The following is a 21,036-nucleotide window of genomic DNA, read 5'->3' as shown; positions in this document are numbered from 1 at the left end:
ACCTCTGAGTGTTTCAAAAAGTATTAACTTTCTAGTAGCTGAGGAGTAAGACGTTCCTTCTAATCTGTAACCGAATATACTCGGCACTCTGTGAAGGCATCTGAGTGTAACCGCTTCTTTGCTCAGTACTGTGCTGCTTCCCCTTTCTCTCTCTCTCTCTCTCTCTCTCTCTCTCTCTCTCTCTCTCTCCCCCCCTCCCCCTCCCTCTCCCTCCCTCCCTCCCTCCCTCTCTCTCTCTCCCTCCCCCCCCCTCCATTTGCTCTACTAAAATAAGCTGTTGATTCATCTGCAACCTGTTGCAGATCCAGTGCAGCTGCAAGTCAAACACACATTCTGTTCAAGTTGTAAAAAAAAAAAAAAAAAAAAGTAAGCTTCCGATTTTCTTGCTGTGTTGAAATGTAGCTGCAAGACAGAATAGGAAACACAGCGCGTCAGGGGTGTTTGTGAGCCTGCCGTTCCTTCCGTCCTGTTTAAAATGGTCTGCTTCTCAGCTAACCGGGTTCAAAGGGCCGACGTCATTACATTTCCTGGAATCGGTGCGGCGGGCAGTGGAAAGTTAAACTGCAGGCAGGCAGCACGCTGACGTCAGCCCGAGTCACGCTGTGATTGACTCAGTTCTTTCCGCCCGGCCGCACGCAGGTGGGGGCTGCCACCCTCTCCGCCGGCGCCCGTAGACCCCTAGCAGGTCCCGTGAGCCTCGCCTTAACGTTCCGCTCTAGGTAAGTGTGTGCCTGACGGGGCCGAGCGGCCTGCGCAGGCGCCTGGCGGGGCCGGAGTGCCCGCTAGCGCCGGGTCCGGGGAGTGCGCATCTTTCAGTGCCGACCCGCACCCACCCGCCCCACCTGCAGTTCTTCCCGGGGGTGGTGCCCTCAGTTACAGGTAATGCTGGTGACTTCGTTACCGTCAGTTGAGTGCCAGCCTGGTGCTAAGCTCGCAGTTGAATTCCTGAAGAGTGGGTGACTGTAAACAGCTTCACCACACCTTATCTCTTCACTTAGTGGGTCTCGGCTCTCTTCCGGATGGGAACATTCCATTGTCTTGAGCAAGTAAAGCCTGTGTTAAATTGTTTTTCTCAAAGAAGTTTTCGTGAGGTTTTAGAGAGGCTATAGAATGCAGAAGCCCTCACATAACAGATTTATTGTAAGATATAGATGGACTTAAAATAATCTCAGATACTGCATGTCATATGATTCTTAGAACCAAAAGGCATTTTTGTGCATACATGTATTTTCTAAAAATTATTAGTTGGTTTATATCTTTTTTATTTTTTTTAAACATCTTTATTGGAGTATAATTGCTGTACAATGGTGTGTTAGTTTCTGCTTTATAGCAAAGTGAATCAGTTATACATATACATATGTCCCCATATCTCTTCCCTCTTGTGTCTCCCTCCCTCCCACCCTTATATCTTTCTTTACTAAGCCTTTAATTCCAATTTTCATGTCCAAACATGAGAGAGAATTATAACAAAAAAAAATGATTCGAGAATACCCAGAATATATTTAAATATTAAATTTTAAAGTAAAAATTTACATAAATGTTTAACCATTGCTTGAAAATAAATGAACATTTTTATGCGTTTATGTTTACGGAGTGAACATACCACTATCCTTGAAAATATTTTTTTTCACAGTTTTACCCATAATGCTTATACATGATTTACCCATTCTAGTTTAAATTTTTCAGAATGCTGAAATTTTTTAAATGTCACTTTTTTCGCAAGACCTCTTTGTGCCTTTGGAAATCATTATTTTTGGAAATCTGGTCAGTTCTCACAGAATCAATTCTATTGAAAATGCTATTTGAAAATGAAAAGCATATTTTATTTGCTTTTTCGAGGAGCCCAAAGAGCACAGGATTTAAGGGGCCTTTTCAAGGTGTAGTAGAGCAGCTTTGGGGCCCACCTTTGGAGTCCCAGTTCCGCCCCCTCCCCGTGTGGATTGCAACCAAGTGGACTGAGCTAGATATTTGACTTGCAAACTTTTTGACTATGACCCACATTTTACAGCATGATGCCATAGACCTTGTGTGTGTGTGTGTGTGTGTGTGTGTGTGTGTGTGTGTGTGTAAATTTATATAAAACAAGTACATTTATATAAAACAAGTTTCAAAAATAGTGCTTATCCTTACTCTATGTGATGTACTCATACTTGTCTATTCCATTCTTTTTTTAATGCTATTCTTGACCCATGAAATTAATTACTGAATTACTCATGGTCTACAACTTATAGTTTGAAAAGCTGATCTGGACCAAACTCAGGCTCCAAAATAATGACTGGCCTGGTAAAGGTTTTAGGAGCATTTGCTTATAGGATCATGGAATCGAATGTGAAAGTGAATATCTTTGGTTTATAGAATTATATTATTGATTCTGTTGGGTATAGTTTAAAGTTTTATTAGAAATAGTTCTTGGCTTTGTTCATAAGCTGATTATGTTTAGGAGCCTAATTCCATACCCTTTAGTCTCCAAGTCTAAAAAACTCTGATGAATTGTATTCAGCCTGGATTTCTGAATTGTTAAAAAACAAATATTACAACTTATTCAAATTTGGAAAACAGTATCTTAGTGAATAAGGATGCACTTTACCTTTGTGAAAAGAGGCTGCTGGAAAAGGTTTTTATTTGGAAATTCTCACGTAAAGGAATGTTTTGGATCAAGTTATAACAGCTTCTTGAAGTTGGTAGCGAAGCAAGTTATAATCATGTTGGAAATGAAAACAAGAAGTCACTCATCTACCTTAAGTTTCCATAAAACTCCAAACCTGTGTGGAAGGTATACTGAAATTGCCTCTGTGTTATTTCCTCACTGTTTCTGAAAAATTTTTAATGAAATATAGTTTAGGATAATTGTTTCACTTTGTCCAGTTTTATATGCCTATATGAATACGTTGCCTAATAAAATAATTATGATGATGCTTTGCATTTACATAAACTTTAAAATTAAAAAAATCACTTATGGGGTGAGTGCTATCAAAGAAGCTGTCAGATCACGAGAGACCCACAGGAAGCAGTAATATGGGTTAAAGGATCAGGGCAAGCCTCAATGAAGAAACCATGTTTAAATACCGGAGAGGAGAAGCACTTTCCATGCATTCTCACTGAGGCACTTAGCGCAGATATTGTTACACTCATTTGCATGTAACTGAACAGGGATCGGATCGGAGTGGGTAAAGGCTCTCCTAGCTCACAAAGCTAGCAAGTGGTGAACCCGTTTGGGTTTTCAGACTCCTTGTCTGGTTCTGTTCACACCATATTACATTGCTGCTCAAAATCCACCTGACATTGGTAAGTTAATGCTACGGTTAGATGAGTTATAATAGCATACTACACACTGCTTATAAAACATGCAAAATGAAGTTAGCATCATGTTAAGTAGTCAAAATGGATTTTTTCTAGAATATTTATTATTACTCTCATAGGACAATAGAGCATATATTTGCTATTATAGAGAACTTTAAATTTCAATATTCATAAATTCATCTTTTTACATAGACTTTTTTTTGTCACTTTAAGAGTTTCACTTAATAAACAACTCAGGAAGGTCCCTTATATGTGTAACTTAAAATAAAAAATAGTACTGGCTTAATTCCACATGGTCTGTCTGTTATAGTAATTGTAGCAAATTTGAAAATGATCAGTACTTAGTTACACTTATATAGGATTTCATTTTCCTGGAAAAAGTGGAGCAATGGAGGAGGGAAAGTTTTTGACAGTGTGAGACACCAGGCGAGGACAAGCCTGATTTGGGCATTTTGAGTACTGGTGTGGTGGTGGGGAGGAGAGGATCAAAAGGAAAAGTGAAGATGTCCTTGGTTCGCTGGAGCCAGGGAAAGAAGCCCCTGCTAACAAGTACGGCTCCTAAGTCACCTCCATTGCGTGTTACTTCAGTGTGTTTGGGATTAGTGACGCAGAGCAAAATGACATATGAAGGGAGGAGCTGCACATAGAAAAATGTTTCTATTCAGCTGATGTGCTCAGAGATCTCAATAAACCAATAAGCAAGTAATATCACCATCATTTGGGGTGTTGATAAGCTGTTTCACTTTGGAAGCTATCAAGATAGGCATTTGGCTGAGTTTCTTGTTTCTTTCTTGGTTAGAAAGAAACAAACACCTTTTACTTGTGAGGTTTTCAGTTTTCTTATTACCAGTCTGATGAGATTGTATCGTGTTTCTTTGTGATCCTCCATCTTCGAGGTTCTCTTTTAGGTGATTATGCACATTAAAAAGGACATTTTATATTATCTTTTAATGATTTATTCTCTAAAGGGATATAATAAAATATAGTAGAAATTTTAAAAGCTTTTTAAGGGGCATATTTTTTAAACAAAATAAGGAATAAGAGCCATACGTTTCAGTCATTCTATTACCTAGGTTTGTTAGAAGGGAAACTCCAGGGGAAAATATGGTTGTTATATGTCTTTTAATTATACAGTATAAGCATAATTTGGAACATTGTCTTTCAGAACTTAAGGAAGGGAAGAGGAAGGGAACTAACATTTGATGAAAGCCTACCATGTGCCAGGCACTGTGCTAGACACTTTGACATACATTATAGGGTTTATTGTGAGTATTAAATGAGATCATGTATCCCCATTTTACAGATGAGGAAACTGAACTTGCCCCAAGTCACATATCTGGTAAGTGGCACAGCTGGACTAGAACCCAGACTCCAAATCCCATGCTTTTTCTGCTGTACCGTGTTTAAAGCTTGCAAAGAGAGGTATGAAGTTACTGACCAGAGTTGAGAGTCCTAGGAATTTTCTTTCCCATGAAATATTGACACTAAACCTAAACTTTTTTTTCATGTCAGGAGTTAGATGGTTGGAATCACACTGTAATTACAACTCCTCTGTTTCTAAAATGCCAGGGTAGATAAGTAATATTTAAGGGAGGACTTAAGAAATAATGCCTTTTATCAAGAAAGGTCAGTTTGAATAAATATATGGCATCTTATCGGGCTTTCCATGGCTTAGTGTTAAAGACTTAACTATAATAACAATAGCTAATTATAGTCTTATAATAATAAGATTGCTTATTTTAAACATTCTGAATGGCAGTGGGCTTTTGCAAAACCTTGAGAAGTTCAAAATTTACTTTGTGGTGCACATGTAAACTCACAAAGCACCCATTGTATGCTGAGGACTGTGCTAGAGTCTAGGGCAAAAAAGATATCCCAGACTTGCCTTTAAAGTTTGCTGCCTTAGAATAAAATTAATGTATAAATATCTTTTTCTTATTCTTCTTCAGTCATGAGCTTGAAGCCCCCACTGATGGCCCATTTATTTTCAGAAATAATTTATACAGTGAAATTCTAGCATAAAAAATAATTTGGACACTTTCAGTAGTTAAGATGGAACAGGAATTGGCCTTCATAAGAGTACAGGGATCAGAATGTGTCATCGAAGAATGTAGTATGGTTCTCTGTGATCCTCAATAGCTAACCTGCTTTAAATCACCACTGCATCCATAACACTGGAAACTAAAGCTAAGATAAAAACTTTTGGATAACTTGTTTCAAAAACAAAACTTTTTGACATTTGGATTTCCTCAAAACAAGAGATTCTCTTTGCCCATATCTTATTAACATGCTTGCTAATGTGATCATATTTGAATATATGGAATTCATCCACTGATACTTATTCAGTGACCATTAGAATAGTACTGTCATATAGATTCGTTGGGATATTACAGAAATTTATACAAATTCCTACTAATTTATACTAATTCCTGTTTCTGGCTTGAACTAATGAGCTGCAAACTGATTTTTGTTGAAGGAGATAAAATGAATATACACTATGTCTGAAAAATTGTAATAAAACCCAGTTTGTTAGCTAACATCCAGAACTAATACATCCAAATATATCATTCCTTTCCAAGTTATCATTTTAAAGCGATATGTTTTCCTGAGCTGTTGCTCAAAATGTTTTAAGAATACTTCTTTTGAAAGTGCCATTGTTCTTCCTGGTGCCAAGTTTGGTCCTTGGAGGGTAGTTTCAGCTTTTGGAAATAGGCACAAGTTTAGAACCATTTCTGGTTTTAAGACCAGTGAATGAACTTTACTTTTCACCTGCAAAGTATTCCTGCCCACCCCGACTTTTTCGTTTTTTGAAAAAATGGTTACTCAAGCATTCTGCTTTAACTTACAGTACAAAAAGTACACACAAAACTCGAACAAGCACAGCAAACCCCTCTGTACCTTTCTATTCATTGTATTGCACTCTTTGTCAGCAGTGTTTGGCAAGAGCAACCCTAGACCGAGGTCTGCATCCCTACTGCCTGCAAATGTCAGCATAATGACACATGGACTTCTTCTTCGTTGCTGGCCATTGTTCCAATTTTAGAAAGCCTCTGTTGCCTCCAGCGGGTTCCATTGTTTAACCTTTATTATCCCATAGCCACCTTCCCTTGATGTGGATAAAGAGAAAAGGAGAGAACCATGTTGTTCTATGCACCGTTCTAGCTCCTCTGGCAATATGATTAAAATATTAAAAAAAAAATCTTTAGTAAGTTTACAACTGATTTTTAAAGTTATCTACTTCAATATTTCAAAAATTTCTATGACACCTAATGAGACATATGTGTGTACAGTATTTTAAATAGTCATGAAAACAAATTTAGGATTTTCCCAAGTTTATTAATAGAGATTCTGCTGGTGATCATTATATCACAGTTACTGTTTATTCACCATTGTTTATTAAATTATATATAGAAGGAAGAACCTTATAAATGATATTTTTGTAAACCTTATGAAGAATTGAGTGATCTTCACCCAAAGCCCTTTTTTTTTTTTTTTTTGCGTTACGCGGGCCTCTCACTGTTGTGGCCTCTCCCGTTGCGGAGCACAGGCTCAGCGGCCATGGCTCACGGGCCCAGCTGCTCTGCGGCATGTGGGATCTTCCCGGACCGGGGCACGAACCTGTGTCCCCTGCATCAGCAGGCGGATTCTCAACCACTGCGCCACCAGGGAAGCCCCCAAAGCCATATTTTTATTCTTTCACCTAACTCTTGAGCCCTAGAGGGAAGACACCTGGCATTTACCCAAAAGAAGCACATAGATCAGTTTTCGATTAACATTTTAAACTGCTTGGCTATTTTCAGTGATAATATTCTACTTAAGTGAAAAAAGTGTCTCCCTTTGGGTAAAATTTTGTTTCTTACTCAATAGGTATAATACATTTTAATGACATACAGCAGTGATGCATTTCATATTTTGATTGGGATTTAGATCAGACCAATTTTTATAGGATTTTATAGGATTTTTTAACCTTTTTCTTGCATTTAGCTTTGAGAGAGCATGTATTTTGTAATATCTCATCAAAACGTCAAATTAATTCTGGACCATACGTTCTCAAAGTTGACACATTGGTGGTAGAAACATGTTTAATCACTTAAATCCATCTGTCCTTCCTAGGAACCTGTGTTTATTGCAGTAGATAGACAAATTTTGAAATTAAATTATTACACTTTGGGACTTTTAGTATTTGCTCTGAATACTAAATAAATATTTAAATCTGTCATTTAACTGTGATTATACTATAATTAGAAAATGTGTTTTAAAAAATGAATACTTAGAAATGTATTATTATCCCAAGAAATCTAAGAAAGACAAAAATTATCCTTCCCTAGAGAAACCAGTTTTAAGTAGAGCTTTCCTGTTTCTTATTTTGTCCTTGTTTTTAAGCTGAAAATACAGTAAGCTAGTATCTTCCTTCCAGTACCAGTACCAGTAACAGTCATCACCTGTTAATAAGACTTGCACTTAAAGACATTCAGGAACTGTTTCAGGCATGCTGCAGGGTTTAGGAAAATCTCTTAGCTGGGGTATTCAGAGGATGGAGATGTTCTTCTTAATTAAAATGTTTGCAGTGGTGTGCTAGGGCCAGCTCCCACTCATTTGCTGGAGCCAGTTATTAAGTTTTCAGGATTTTTATGAACTGGTTGCAAAAACAGACATTATTAAAAACTAAAGACATAAATACATATATATTTAACAAATTACATTAAAAGCAACATTAATAAATACTTAAAACTCATCATTTCTAATAATTGTATCTATGCTCTTGAGGTTATTTACATCTATTTTGTCTGTATGGTGTGCCACTTATTGTTGTATGTCTTTCCAACTCTACATTTAGTGAAGTCATATCGGTAGCTTGAAATTGGCCATGGTGAAAGCATTTACATCATAGGAATGATAAACACTACGGACCAGGGCTTTTTTTTCCCCCTTAGAGAGCTGGTGGTTAAATATTTATCAGCACACCACTGATTTTAGGCTAAATGAACTATCAGTTGAAAAGCCTGTCTACTTTAGCCTTTGATAAAAACCTTTCAATTAAATGTATAGAGCATGCTGAGTATCATTGTTCCAAATGCTGAAGGGATCTTTGATACCTAAAATTTCTATAATGCTCAGAATAATCATCTTAAACATTAGCAAGCTCACCTCTTAAAACATGTAAAAAGTATGTTAATTCCAGGTCAATTTTACATAAAATATCAAGTCATAAGTTGTTTATATAACATGTGATATTTTGTTTCATTGCAGCCACCACTGGTGACATGCCGACTTACCAGATCCGAGCTCCAACTACTGCTTTGCCACAGGGAGTAGTGATGGCTGCCTCGCCGGGAAGCCTGCACAGTCCCCAGCAACTAGCAGAGGAAGCAACACGCAAACGAGAGCTGAGGCTAATGAAAAATAGGTAAGATGTTTCACTAGAAACCGCAACCACTTAGGGGACATATCATTTATTACTGTGGGGCTTTTAAAAAATTAACTTTTCCTCAGCTATTTCTCCCAAGTTACATGTTGTGTGGCATTTTATGTGGGCTTGTGCTCTGCATGTGCTAAGTAAGCTTTCCAGTCAGAGTTCCAGGCATGAAACTGTTTCATCAGCAGGCCGTACATCTTCATGTGTTTTAGGGTAATGTCTAAAAGATACATTCATTTTTTTTTTTTTTTTTTTTTTTTTTTTGCGGTACGCGGGCCCCTCACTGTTGTGGTGTCTCCCGCTGCGGAGCACAGGCTCCGGACGCTCAGGCTCCAGACGCGCAGGCTCAGCAGCCATGGCTCACGGGCCCAGCTGCTCCACGGCACGTGGGATCCTCCCGGACCGGGGCACGAACCTGTGTCCCCTGCATCGGCAGGCGGACTCTCAACCACTGCGCCACCAGGGAAGCCCGATACATTCATTTTTTAACTGATAATGGAAGGACTTTATTACAAATAAAGATTCATTTTGTACTTGGTATTTACTTTGTGAAGTAGGTGATACGTATAATTTTTAGCTTCTTTGTGAGCAAAATAAATCTGAGTGTGAGTTCAGAATTTTCTAAGTCTTTTACATGTAGTTTTCTTTTATCTATTTTGTAACTTTGTTTTTTCTCTATTATACCCAAGTACAATCTATTCTGAAAAATTCTAGCTGGGGACAAGTACAAAGCAAGAGGAAGAATTAAAATTACCCACAGCCCCACCGCATAGAGATGCCTCCTATCGTACATACGCTTCCAGTTCCCTCTCTCACTTTCTCACGTGTTCTTGCACATTTCATTGGCTAGAAATAAAGAGGAGAGCCCCTAGGTGCACGGGATTCTGAGAAGGGTCTATTTTACCTTCCAAATTTCAGTTTCAGAGCAGGACAAGAGAAAAGCAGATGATAAATGGCTCTTCGGTTGCTCAGTGTCTGCTGAGCAAGTTTTCAGTGCTTGTTTCTACCGTTTTTTTGTGGGTTTTTTTACGATACGTGGGCCTCTCACTGTTGTGGCCTCTTCCGTTGTGGAGCACAGGCTCCAGACGCACAGGCTCAGCAGCCATGGCTCACGGGCCCAGCCGCTCCGCGGCATGTGGGATCTTCCCGGACTGGGGCACAAACCCGTGTCCCCTGCATCAGCAGGCGGACTCTCAACCACTGCGCCACCAGGGAAGCCCTCTACCATTTTTTTTTTAACTCACACATAGCTTTCACATGAGAGTAGGTCTGGTTATTCTCCCTTACTTTACAGATGAGAAACTGAGGTTCAGAGAGGTCAGGTAACAAGCTGATTAAGATCACACAGCCCAAACTGGACAGAACCTGGAACTGCAGTCAGGCCGTCTTTCCCCAGAGCCCACCCTGCACTAACACCAGGTCACCTCAAAGAGACCCCGGTGTCAGCTGCAGATTTAGCTTTATGGAGAGTGTGTAGGATTTACTTATTAATGTCAAAGACCTCTTACACATTCTCTCAGCTAAATTCTTTGGCTGGCATTCATAATAGATACTTAATTGTATTTCTGCCAATCCAGCTACAGTTGTTATTTCTTTAATAACCTTGTCAGCTTTTCCTCTTTGCCATGTACTTCCTCTCCATGCTAAGGGTATATCCAGACACATGCAAGGCCTGAAAATGGAGCTAACTATTAATAGAAGAAACAGGTGTCTTCCTTAGCCGAGACTACTTAGGAATGTACCACCTACTGGTGTGGCCATCCAGAGCTTTGTGCCTGGAATATTTTGACTCTGGTAACATGCATGCAGGCGCATGAGGCACGAAGTATCCATACTCAGAAGAAATAGCACAGCTTGGTAAATTACACTTGAAACATTAGACATCCCACAACACAGCTATTCGACATTTAAAATTTCATTTAGTAGTAACTTGTTTTGTAAAATGACCGTCTATCTTCCTTCCAGACCTAGAATTTCATATAATGATTTAATCACAAAAACCTTGGTGTTCAGAAATGTATTTTAGTTTCTTTGTGGAAGAGTTGAATTGTGTTCCCAAACTGGCAAACGTATAAGTGTGCTTGGATTTATTCTTGGCATTGCCGTGTGCATGATTTAGATTAAATTCATCTGTGTTTATCAGATTGTGTTCACTTTTACACTGTTAATTTTTCTGTTAACCAGTTAAGAAGTCTGAGAACCTTTCACGTTCACAGGGTGATGGCTTTGTTCTTGGCTGGGGAGTAGGGCTCGATCGTTTCCTGCAGCTCATTGGGATTTCAAGGGCTCTCTTCTGCTGACCCTTGCTTCCCACAGAGAAAACCCAGATAACCAGTTGTTAGTGAGCATCAACTATCCTAAAAATAAAACAGAATTGGCCACATGTGTTGCATGTGTCACTCCTAGTCCAGAATTGCAGCAGTGCTAACTGGCATTACAGTAACTGGCGATTAGACGTTCAACACAACTTTTGCTTATACGTATTTGAATTACCTGTTTCAATGTAGGCTTTTTGATATGATGGGTACGCCAAAGGCAGTTATTCTCAAAGGAACACTCCAAAATAAAGCTGTTATCAGAGGGTATATTCTCTAGAGGAGTTCAATGATGTAGTAGCCACCCCCTCCCACCCTGAAAAGAAGGAGAAAGAAAGAAAATGTTGGCCATGTCCATTGTATTTTGGCAGGGTTATGTGTGAAAATGACTAACTCAGCTCCTCTGTTTGTTTGTATGTGTTGCTTTGGCTGCTGGTCTGGCCTTTCTCCGGGCGTGTCTGCAGTGCTTTAAATCCTGGTTAGCAGATGCATCTCTCGCGTCCTTTCCGTGACTTCAGTTGTGGTGTTCTCACATTTCTGGATTTAAGTTATCTGAATTATTGAGGGTTGTATTCTGTACCCTCTCTTCTCTCCTTCCTTAGTTTTCAGAAGCAGAGTCCCTTCTATTTTGGTTTATGAAAATGTGCATGATTTGTTTATTGTTATTCTTATCCATGTTGTTTTCTAGCCGACAAACTGTTGGCTTGCAGTCATGATTGATCTTGTTTTACTGAGATTTAGTCTTGAAGAATTAAAATCTCCAGTGCTGACACTGGTTTCTAAGGATTAATTTTTCTAATCATTTTTGATCAAATAAAGTTAACTCATTGTGATGGAATATGTGGCTTTTGGTGGACAAAAATAATTAAGAGAATTGAAAAGATCTGTAAATGTTTTTGTAGAAATTCCACTTGGGGATGTGGTCCTATCGTTTCGGTTACTGAAAATCTTGCTGGTCACTGTGACCATGGGACGTGTGCCCTAAGAAAACACCATTTACAACGGATGCCGGGCGAATTGTTGTGCTCTGCCGTCGTTCCTGCTGTCTTAGGGTAACCTCCCAACGAGGCATGTGCTCGGTTACGACTGTTGTGTGGCTCCGTGCGGACATCCCCAAGGACTGACCGGCAGTTGAGTCTGGGGGGCAGAGACTCACAAGCCGCTCTGGATTGTGCTGAGAGGTTGTTCCTGTTGTCATTTGCCTTGTGTTGGTTCCAGGGAAGCTGCCCGGGAGTGTCGCAGGAAGAAGAAAGAATATGTCAAATGTCTTGAAAACCGTGTGGCTGTGCTTGAAAACCAGAACAAGACTCTCATTGAGGAACTCAAGGCCCTCAAAGATCTTTACTGCCGTAAAGCAGAGTGACTGTCTTTGACTTGGGCCTTGTTTGCCCAGAGCTCTAATCAAGGCAGGAGATGCAGCAGTCTTACTAATTGCCATGTGGACTTGTGGAAGGGATGCTTGTGACCCTTCAGAACCCAGTTTGGCTTAGGGTTTGGAATCGCATTGGGAATGTTGTCCCAGGATTTGGAACACCACGATCACATTTACCAAGCTTACTTCAACCTCCCTGTCAGTAGCATGCATGTGAAAAAAAATGTTTTGTTTTTGCCCTTTTGCTTCTACTCTCTTATAGGGAAGCTGCTAAAGAATGTCGACGTCGAAAGAAAGAATATGTCAAATGTCTGGAGAGTCGAGTTGCAGTGCTGGAAGTTCAGAACAAGAAGCTCATAGAGGAACTGGAAACCTTGAAAGACATTTACTCTCCTAAAACAGATTAGTAGAAATATTAAACTATGAACTGATTGCAATATGTACAGTTGCTTTTGAAGGCAATACAATATAAAGCCAGCAAGAATTATGGCTTTTTTTTCCCTTTATCATTCATCGTATTTTCTAATCTCTAACATTCCCAAACTGCTTCACTGTACGTAGTTAACTCTTAGCTGTAACTTCAATTTTTTAAAAGAGGCAAACTGTAAAAAAAAAAAATTCTTAAAATGCAACATTTGTAAGGCTTGTTCCAGTGCCACATATTTGCAGTTCCCGATCTCTGTGTCATGAACAGTGTCCTATGCAATAAAAATTTTTTGCAGGTCTTTAAAAATCATTTTAGGAAAGGATGATCAAAGATAATGCATCCAGCAGTACAATAAAAGTAAACCACAAAAAATACCTCAGGAAAGAACTGAAAGAAAGAAAGAATTGAAAGAATCTAATGACATGCCTATGTGAAAATAATAGCCTATAAATGAATTTATAGCATTTGCAGATTTTTATATTGGTTGCTTTGTAAAGAAAATATTGTATTGCTGTCCTTGAATGCCATAGTTGAAGAGAGTTTTTAATAGAACCATGTTGGTTACACTTTGTAGTGTTTGGTGCTCATTTAACTATCTGAACATATACTACAGTTTTTACTCTTGTGTAACATAAAAGATCTTGCAGAAGTTTTTAGTGTCGGTTTGCTATTACATGATGAACATTAACGCAAATTTTAATATCTGTCCTGATTTAAAGATTTAAGTTAGAATTTATTTGCATACCGTCAAGGGGGTCCACTGCCGATTTCCACAGTGGGTCGTGATCTCCGCAGTGTTCTTTCTGCCATCTCATCAGAAGCTCGGCCCCAGGGCTTTTACACAGAAGAGCAGCTATGAGAGGTTCAGCTGGTATGATGGAGTAGGCCTTTCTGCAGATGGTCTGGAAATCTCCTGCTGGTGGCCCTCTATTTTGAGTTTTGGCTAACAACCATAGGAGTTTTGTTTTTTGTGTTTTATAAATTTATTTATTTATTTTTGGCTGCGTTGGTCTTCGTTGCTGCGCGCGGGCTTTCTCTAGTTGCAGCGAGCGGGGGCTACTCTTCATTGCAGTGCACGGGCTTCTCACTGCGGTGGCTTCTCTTGTTGCGGAGCACAGGCTCTAGGCACGCGGGCTTCAGTAGTTGTGGCTCACAGGCTTAGTTGCTCTGCTACATGTGGGATCTTCCCAGACCAGGGCTCAAACCCGTGTCCCCTGCATTGGCAGGCAGATTCTTAACTACTGCGCCACCAGGGAAGTCCCAACCATAGGAGTTTTAAAGTAAAAACTAAAACAACCCAAAATTTTATTTTCCACTTCAAAACAGCTACTTTTAGGTCAAACATTTTTTAGTCTGCACATTCAGATGAAATTCATTACATGGGGTGATTACTGGTATCCACATTTCATCCTGCTTTTATAATAAAAAACTTCAAGGTATAAGCCCAAAGCCCTAACCACAAGATGCTCTGTCACCTCATTCTCCGGTGGGACATATGTTGAAGGCCTCCTGTGGGCTAGACTTGCTGCATTTTCTGCTGTGACTCCTGACCTGTTAAGGCTGCCCCTCCCCTAGTTTCAGTAGTGGAGCTGGTCATTGTGTGGAGCTGTGTGTTGCGGGGTAGAGAGCAGGAGGCCGTCGTGCAGAGTCTTAAGTGCTATCCCCACACCGTCATCCCCTTCCCTTATCTGCAACTCCCAGGAGGTCGGGCGGGCATGCCGTTTGGGGCTTTCTCTAGAAATACTTATTCATCCTACAGAGTCTGAGCTCTGAATATCTTATATCTCAATTTTTGTCTTTTGTTCTACAGAGAAGTAAGATGAGGAAAGAAGACAAGAAAGAAAAGAGGAAAGGAAAACCCCAGGTTTCAGGTGAAGGAAGATGGTGCTTTGTACTCATACATTCATCGTTCACACAGTTCACTCATCCTTTCATTCAGTTAATCAGTCAGTCGGTCACTGTAAATGACGTGTGCTCAGAATGTGGACACCGAGAGGGCAACCCAGGGATGTCGAGGCAGGAGACGCTCTGTGTTAGAACTGGAGGAAGCTGTAGGCAAGGGCAGATGAACTCTTCCTGCAGGAGGCAGACTTGGAAGTGAGTGGTACTTCCGGGGGGTGGGAGCAGAGTGGTGCATCCAGATGGGGTACAGAGCAGGCACGCCCCAAAAGGAGCTGGAGTCAAGGGGATGGGGGAGGTGAAGTTAGGACTCACCAGGGGTTGGTTTGGTGTAACAGAGAGCGTGCGTGCATATGTGTACCCCACTCTGTCGTCTCAGGGGAAGGAGATTGCATCTGACTACTTGGGGCCCTACATAGCTGATGTCCCCCCTTCTCCACGGTGGCTTAAACAGTGAGGAAATGTTCTCACCTCACAAAACCCCAGGCGCAGAGGTGGGAGATTCAGTGTCTCAACCCGGCCTCACGACCGTTGGCTCCCTGTGTAGCTGGTCCCCCGATCCTGATATTGCTGCCCGGGTGCAGGCACCAGGGGGGCAGCTGGCAGCTCCTCTTCCGTTTGTCCTGTCTTAAGAGCAAAGGGAAACCTGCACAGAAGACCTTCAGCAGTAGATGCCCATCATACTCCTTCCATAACTGCTCGCTGGCAAGGAGAGTGGAATTAAAAGCTCTGGATTACTAGTGAGGATTCAACCCCTGGGGTGAGGAGGGTTCCAGGCTTCTGCGAAGCATATGGCCAATCGGTGCAGAATAGAACTGGGTTCTGCAAGACCAGGGTGTGGGCAGCTGGCGGCGTCTGCCATACGGGTGATGTTTGAGGCCGCGGCTGGTGGGGAGCTGGGAAAAGCTGTGTGACTCGGGGCTGGAGCCAGGCTGTCGGAGCCGCACGGGACTCCTCCAGATTCCGGCTCATCTGATTTGTCCCTGGAAGCAGACCTTTTGCTGCTAGATTAGCATGATTCGCTAGGTCTCCACCCAGCCTTAGCAGATGCTGCCTACAGCCTCCTGGTGGCCAGAGCGAGCCGTATGTTGGAAGCCATGTGAACATGGCTCATCTTGTGCAACAGTGTTGGGCAGAGTCCAGAGCTGTCACTGCATCTGTGGCTTTTTTTAATCCTAAGAGTTTCCGCATCTGGACTTCTGGTGATAGAAATTACTGATCCTGGGTCAGGGGATTAGACCGCTTCTGCCCACAGCCCTGCAGTTATGGGGTGCACGGGGGAGGCACGTGAAGCTCGCCTTTCAGCTCACCAGTTCCCCGGAGGGAAGGTGTAACCTTTTAAAAATACAAATTGTGGACTTGCCTGGAGGTCCAGTGGTTAGGGCTCTGCACTTCCATTGCGGAGGGCATGGGTTCCCTCCCTGGTTAGGGAACTAAGATCCCACGTGCTGCGGGGAGCGGCCATAAATAAATAAATAAAAATACAAATTGTCTCTTTTTAGTTTTCAAAAATCAACATGTTAAAAAATACTTTAATTTTTAATATTGGTAAGATGTACTTGAGGTTCAAAATTCAAAGTAAAAAGTCTGTCTCCCATCCCTGGCTCCAAGCCACCCGGGAGGCAACCACTGTCACCAGTTTCCTTTTTGTGAAAGAGATTCACCTGTTTCCTTAGATTCCTGTCCCATCTTCAGGGCTGTGGGATGAGGAGTTTCTGGGAAGAGACACAGGGAGTCAGTCAGCATGTTCATTCCTTCAAGCCTACAAGTGACAAGGGGTCCAGGAGGAGGGGACCAGGGGCCCTGGCAACACTGGCCCTTTGCTGGCACTTCCTAGACTCTTCCGTTACGTCCTGAGTCCTGTGGATGCTCTAACCACGCAGTGGTCATCATCAGAAGTAATCGCTGCCGTTCACTGAGTGCTTTCCCTGTTCCAGGCACCAAACCGTGCACCCTACGGGGCTTATCACACCTAATTCTCGTCAGTGTTGGTGCTTTTATCATCATCCCCATCTTGCAGATGAGGAAGCAGGCTTGGAGAAGGTAAGTAACTTGCCCAAGGTCACAAAGCTGTTAGGGCTCAGGGCCAAGAGCAAAGCTGGCAGGGAGCGAGGGAGCCGGGACCCAAAGCAGGAAGGTGGCCAGAGGGGGTGTGTGCTGGCCAGGTAGGTGGTTGGTGGAGACAGTTCTGTGGTCCAAGCGGGTAGACTTAAGAGCAGCCGAACCTTTCCTGTTCTAACGGACAAAAGCAGGCATCCTTTCTCTCTGCTGTTTAAAATCCATGACGCCGATCAGGAGAAAATGATCCTGCAGTTTTAAGGACTAGCTGTTGGGATACCAATCAAAGCTACAGATGTACACATTGAAATAGAATCCTCAAGCTAAAAGAGGTCATAAAGGTATAGCTTACTCCTTTAATTTTATAGGCAAGGAAACCAGATTTTAGGTTGATTTACTTAAATGTTTATAGTTATTGGGAATGGAGAGACTCAGAACTCTTAACTAGTGTAGTCATCTTTATATCCCCATGATGCCTCTCTTTTTCTATAAACTGGGTTTTCGACCAGCTTTTGGTGAAAGCATAGCTTTCTAGAAAACATTAGCTCTTGTTGTCCCTGAAACAACGGGAGGACGCTAGACCCAATGGGAGGATGCAGGACCCTGCTGGACCCATCGATTGCTGACACATGGCACAATGTCTCTAGAACAGCTGGCTCTTAATGAGGCTCGTGATGGGTCCTGCTTTTACTGTCTGGTGAGCTCTGATGGGTCCTGCTTTTAGTGTCTGGTGAGCTCTGGGAAGCACTGACATGGCAGACTAGTGTCGGGCTTGACTTGGGAATAAATTTTTAAATTCTTACCTTTTATTTATTCATTCATTCATTTATTTATGGCTGTGCCGCTCGGCTTGTGGGATCTTAGTTCCCCAACCAGGGATCAAACTGGGGCCCAAGGCAGTGAAAGCACTGAGTCCTAACCACTGGAACACTAGGGAATTCCCAAATTCTTCCCTTTCAAAACACAGTAACTATTGGTACACTTTTGAGGAAGTAAGTAGCCCAGATAAGGAGGCTCTTAATGAAAATATGATTTTTATTTATTTTTTAATTTTTGGGCCATGCAGTTCCCTGACCAGGTATTGAACATGGAACCCCATCAGTGGCAGCGTGGAGTCCTAACCACTGGACCGCCAGGGAGTTCCCTGAAAGTGGGCTTTTTAGATAGAGGACAACATGAGTGTGCCCATGTGTCTATTTGTGTTTATCATTCCCTGTGTTGAGATTTGGTTCAGCAGCTCTGGACGTTCCTATCTCTGGCCAGTACCATGCCTGTTTCTGCAGACACTCATTTTGGAGAACACTGACCATGTGTTCTGGGTCAGGCCTTACCCCATCTCCCTCTAAGCCATGGTTGCCCTTGAGTGGCTGTTCCTAGCCTGCATTTATTGAGCACACAAGATGGTTTAATGCCACAGCCCTACATAGTGTATGTGCTGTTTCTGTAATTCCTTTTGAAATATTCTTAGTCTATGAAGACTCCAAAAACTCGTGGGTGGGCTCATTCTCTGTCTAGCTGTGACCCGCCGAGGCAGCGCGGCGGCATGGGAACGGTAGCCTTGCCCTGCTACTGCAGCACTAGGGTGTCAGTTGGTCCCGCCCAGAACACTTCAGTTCTGCCCTGCAAGGATAGATATATTTAATAACTGATTGGTGTGTCCCTTTAATGTAAGAAAATGGAAACTGAACAGCCAGAGGAAACCTTTCCCAACACCGAAATAAATGGGGAATTTGGTAAGCGCCCTGCTGAAGATATGGAAGAGGAACAAACTTTTGAAAGATCTAGAAACACTGATGAGATGGTTGAGTTAGGCATTCTGCTTCAGAGCAAGAATGCTGGGGCAGTGATTGGAAAAGGAGGCAAGAATATTAAGGCTCTCCGTACAGACTACAATGCCAGTGTTTCAGTCCCAGACAGCAGTGGCCCCGAGTGCATATTGAGTATCAGTTCTGATACTGAAACAGTTGGAGAAATTCTGAAGAAAATCATCCCTACCTTGGAAGAGGGCCTGCAGTTGCCATCACCCACTGCAACCAGCCAGCTCCCACTCAAATCTGATGCTGTGGAATGCTTGAATTACCACCACTATAAAGGAAGTGACTTTGACTGCGAATTGAGACTGTTGATTCATCAGAGTCTGGCTGGAGGAATTATGGGGCTCGAAGGCGCTAAAATCAAAGAACTTCGAGGAACACTCAGACAACAATCAAGCTTTTCCAGGAACGTTGTCCTCAATCCACTGACAGAGCTGTTCTTATTGGAGGAAAGCCTGATAAGGTTGTAGAGTGCATAAAGTTCATCCTTGATTTTATATCCGAGTCTCCCATCAAAGGACGTGCTCAGCCTTAGGATCCCAATTTTTACGACGAAACCTATGATTATGGTGGTTTTACAATGATGTTTGATGACGGCCGTGAACGTCCCGTGGGATTTCCCATGCCGGGTAGAGGCGGTTTTGACAGAATGCCTCCTGGTCGGGGTGGGCGTCCCATGCCTCCATCCAGAAGAGATTGTGATGATAAGAGCCCTCGCCGAGGACCTCCTCCACCTCCTCCTGGACGAGGGGGCCGGGGTGGTGGCAGAGCTCGGAATCTTCTTCTTCCTCCACCACCACCACCTAGAGGAGGAGAGCTAATGGCCTATGACAGAAGAGGGAGACGTGGAGACCGTTATGATGGCATGGTTGGTTTCAGTGCTGATGAGACCGGCGACTCTGAAGTAGATACCTGGAGCCCATCAGAGCGGCAGATGGCTTATAAACCACAGGGTGGCTCTGGATATGATTATCCCTATGCAGGGGGTCGTGGCTCATATGGTGATCTTGGTGGACCTATTATTGCTACACAAGTAACTATTCCCAAAGACCTGGCTGGATCTATTATTGGCAAAGGTGGTCAGTGGATTAAACAGATCTGTCATGAGTCAGGAGCTTCGATCAAAATTGATGAGCCTTTAGAAGGATCCGAAGATCGGATCGTTACCATTACAGGAAAGAACACGGGACTAGATACAGAATGCACAGTATTTGCTGAGCAGAACAGTGTGAAACAGTATGCAGATGTTGAAGCATTCTAATGCAAGATATTTTTTCTTTTTTATAGTGTGAAGCAGTATTCTGGAAAGTTTTTCTAAGACTAGTGAAGAACTGAAGGAGTCCTGCATTTTTTTTTTATCAGCTTCTGTTTAAAAAGCCAACATTCCTCTGCTTCATAGGTGTTCTGCATTTGAGGTGTAGTGAAATCTTTGCTGTTCACCAGATGTAATGTTTTAGTTCCTTACGAACAGCGTTGGGGGTTGGGGGCGGGTGTGCAAAAACATGGAAATTTTGAAACAGCAGTGGAGTGAGTGAATTTTAATTTTTGTTCATTGTTGGTGGTTTTAAAAAAAATCCCCCCATGTAATTATTGTGAACGCTTTGCTTTGTGGACACTGTAACATTTCGGGGGTGGGATAGGGAGGAAAAGTAACAATAGTCCGTATGTCCCTGGCATCTATTCAGAGCAGTGTGCAGAATGTAATGCTCTTTTGTAAGAAACGTTTTATGATTTTTTTTTTTTTCTGTGCAGTACGCGGGCCTCTCACTCTTGTGGCCTCTCCCGTTGCAGAGCACAGGCTCCAGACGCGCAGGCTCAGTGGCCATGGCTCACGGGCCCAGCCGTTCCGCGGCATGTGGGATCTTCCCGGACCGGGGCACGAACCCGTCTCCCCTGCATCGGCAGGCGGACTCTCAACCACTGCGCCACCAGGGAAGCCCCCGTTTTATGATTTTTAAAGTAAATTTAGCGAACGTAAAAACAAAAACAAAACCTCATGGGTGATATTTTCTGCCATGGACTCTCCAAGTCCAAAGCCCGAGGAAGGTAGGGGGGGTAAAAGGAGTTTTCTCTGATCTAGTTTAGTAAATTATGTGCATAGTAACTCTGGGAGGTCTTGGGTAAACTATTACGAGGGAGGGGCAATAATTTGACAAGATTTGGAACCCTATGACTATAGGTTTTCCCCAGGAGTATACAGGTACACAGTTACTTGCAAATACAACGAGCTATTTGGTGTAGGAACCTTATAAATTAGTTCTAAGTCGTATATTTTTAGCAAATAAATGACTAAGATGAATCAACCACGTATCGGTAAATTGCCAATTTTGCTTATAATTAGTTACTTTAGGTGGTTAAAATATAATGGAAAATGAGACCAAGGTCAAAGAATTCTGCTCACCGTCCTACCTATGGGTGTCACTCAGCCCTGGCGG

The 21,036-nt window shown here is 42.2% G+C and overlaps 1 protein-coding gene and 1 pseudogene across 29 annotated transcripts in view; both read left to right on the top strand.

The window, feature by feature from the left end:
- CREM (cAMP responsive element modulator) overlaps positions 1 to 14,701 on the top strand; it is a 67,363-nt gene extending 52,662 nt beyond the window's left edge. For 6 of the 29 annotated variants that reach the window (XM_060160802.1, XM_060160837.1, XM_060160744.1 and 3 more), the window contains 3 exons: positions 4,604 to 4,639; positions 8,551 to 8,707; positions 11,934 to 12,390. In XM_060160802.1, coding sequence (XP_060016785.1) covers positions 4,604 to 4,639; positions 8,551 to 8,707; positions 11,934 to 12,087 — 347 coding nt within the window. In that variant the 3' untranslated portion in view covers positions 12,088 to 12,390. Of the gene's footprint in view, positions 1 to 4,603; positions 4,640 to 8,550; positions 8,708 to 11,933; positions 12,584 to 12,665; positions 13,140 to 14,640 lie in introns of those variants that run through there. The other 23 variants (XM_060160763.1, XM_060160826.1, XM_060160859.1 and 20 more) reach the window with 6 other exon arrangements.
- A 3,257-nt stretch (positions 14,702 to 17,958) lies between these two features.
- LOC132526419 (heterogeneous nuclear ribonucleoprotein K-like) lies at positions 17,959 to 20,120 on the top strand (annotated as a pseudogene).
- The last annotated feature ends 916 nt before the right edge of the window (positions 20,121 to 21,036 follow it).

This window comes from Lagenorhynchus albirostris, chromosome 1 (assembly GCF_949774975.1).
Source record: "Lagenorhynchus albirostris chromosome 1, mLagAlb1.1, whole genome shotgun sequence".
NCBI classification, from domain to species: domain Eukaryota; kingdom Metazoa; phylum Chordata; class Mammalia; order Artiodactyla; family Delphinidae; genus Lagenorhynchus; species Lagenorhynchus albirostris.
The sequence above is the reverse complement of the archived record's forward strand: the minus strand, read 5'-3'. Positions and strand labels throughout refer to the sequence as shown.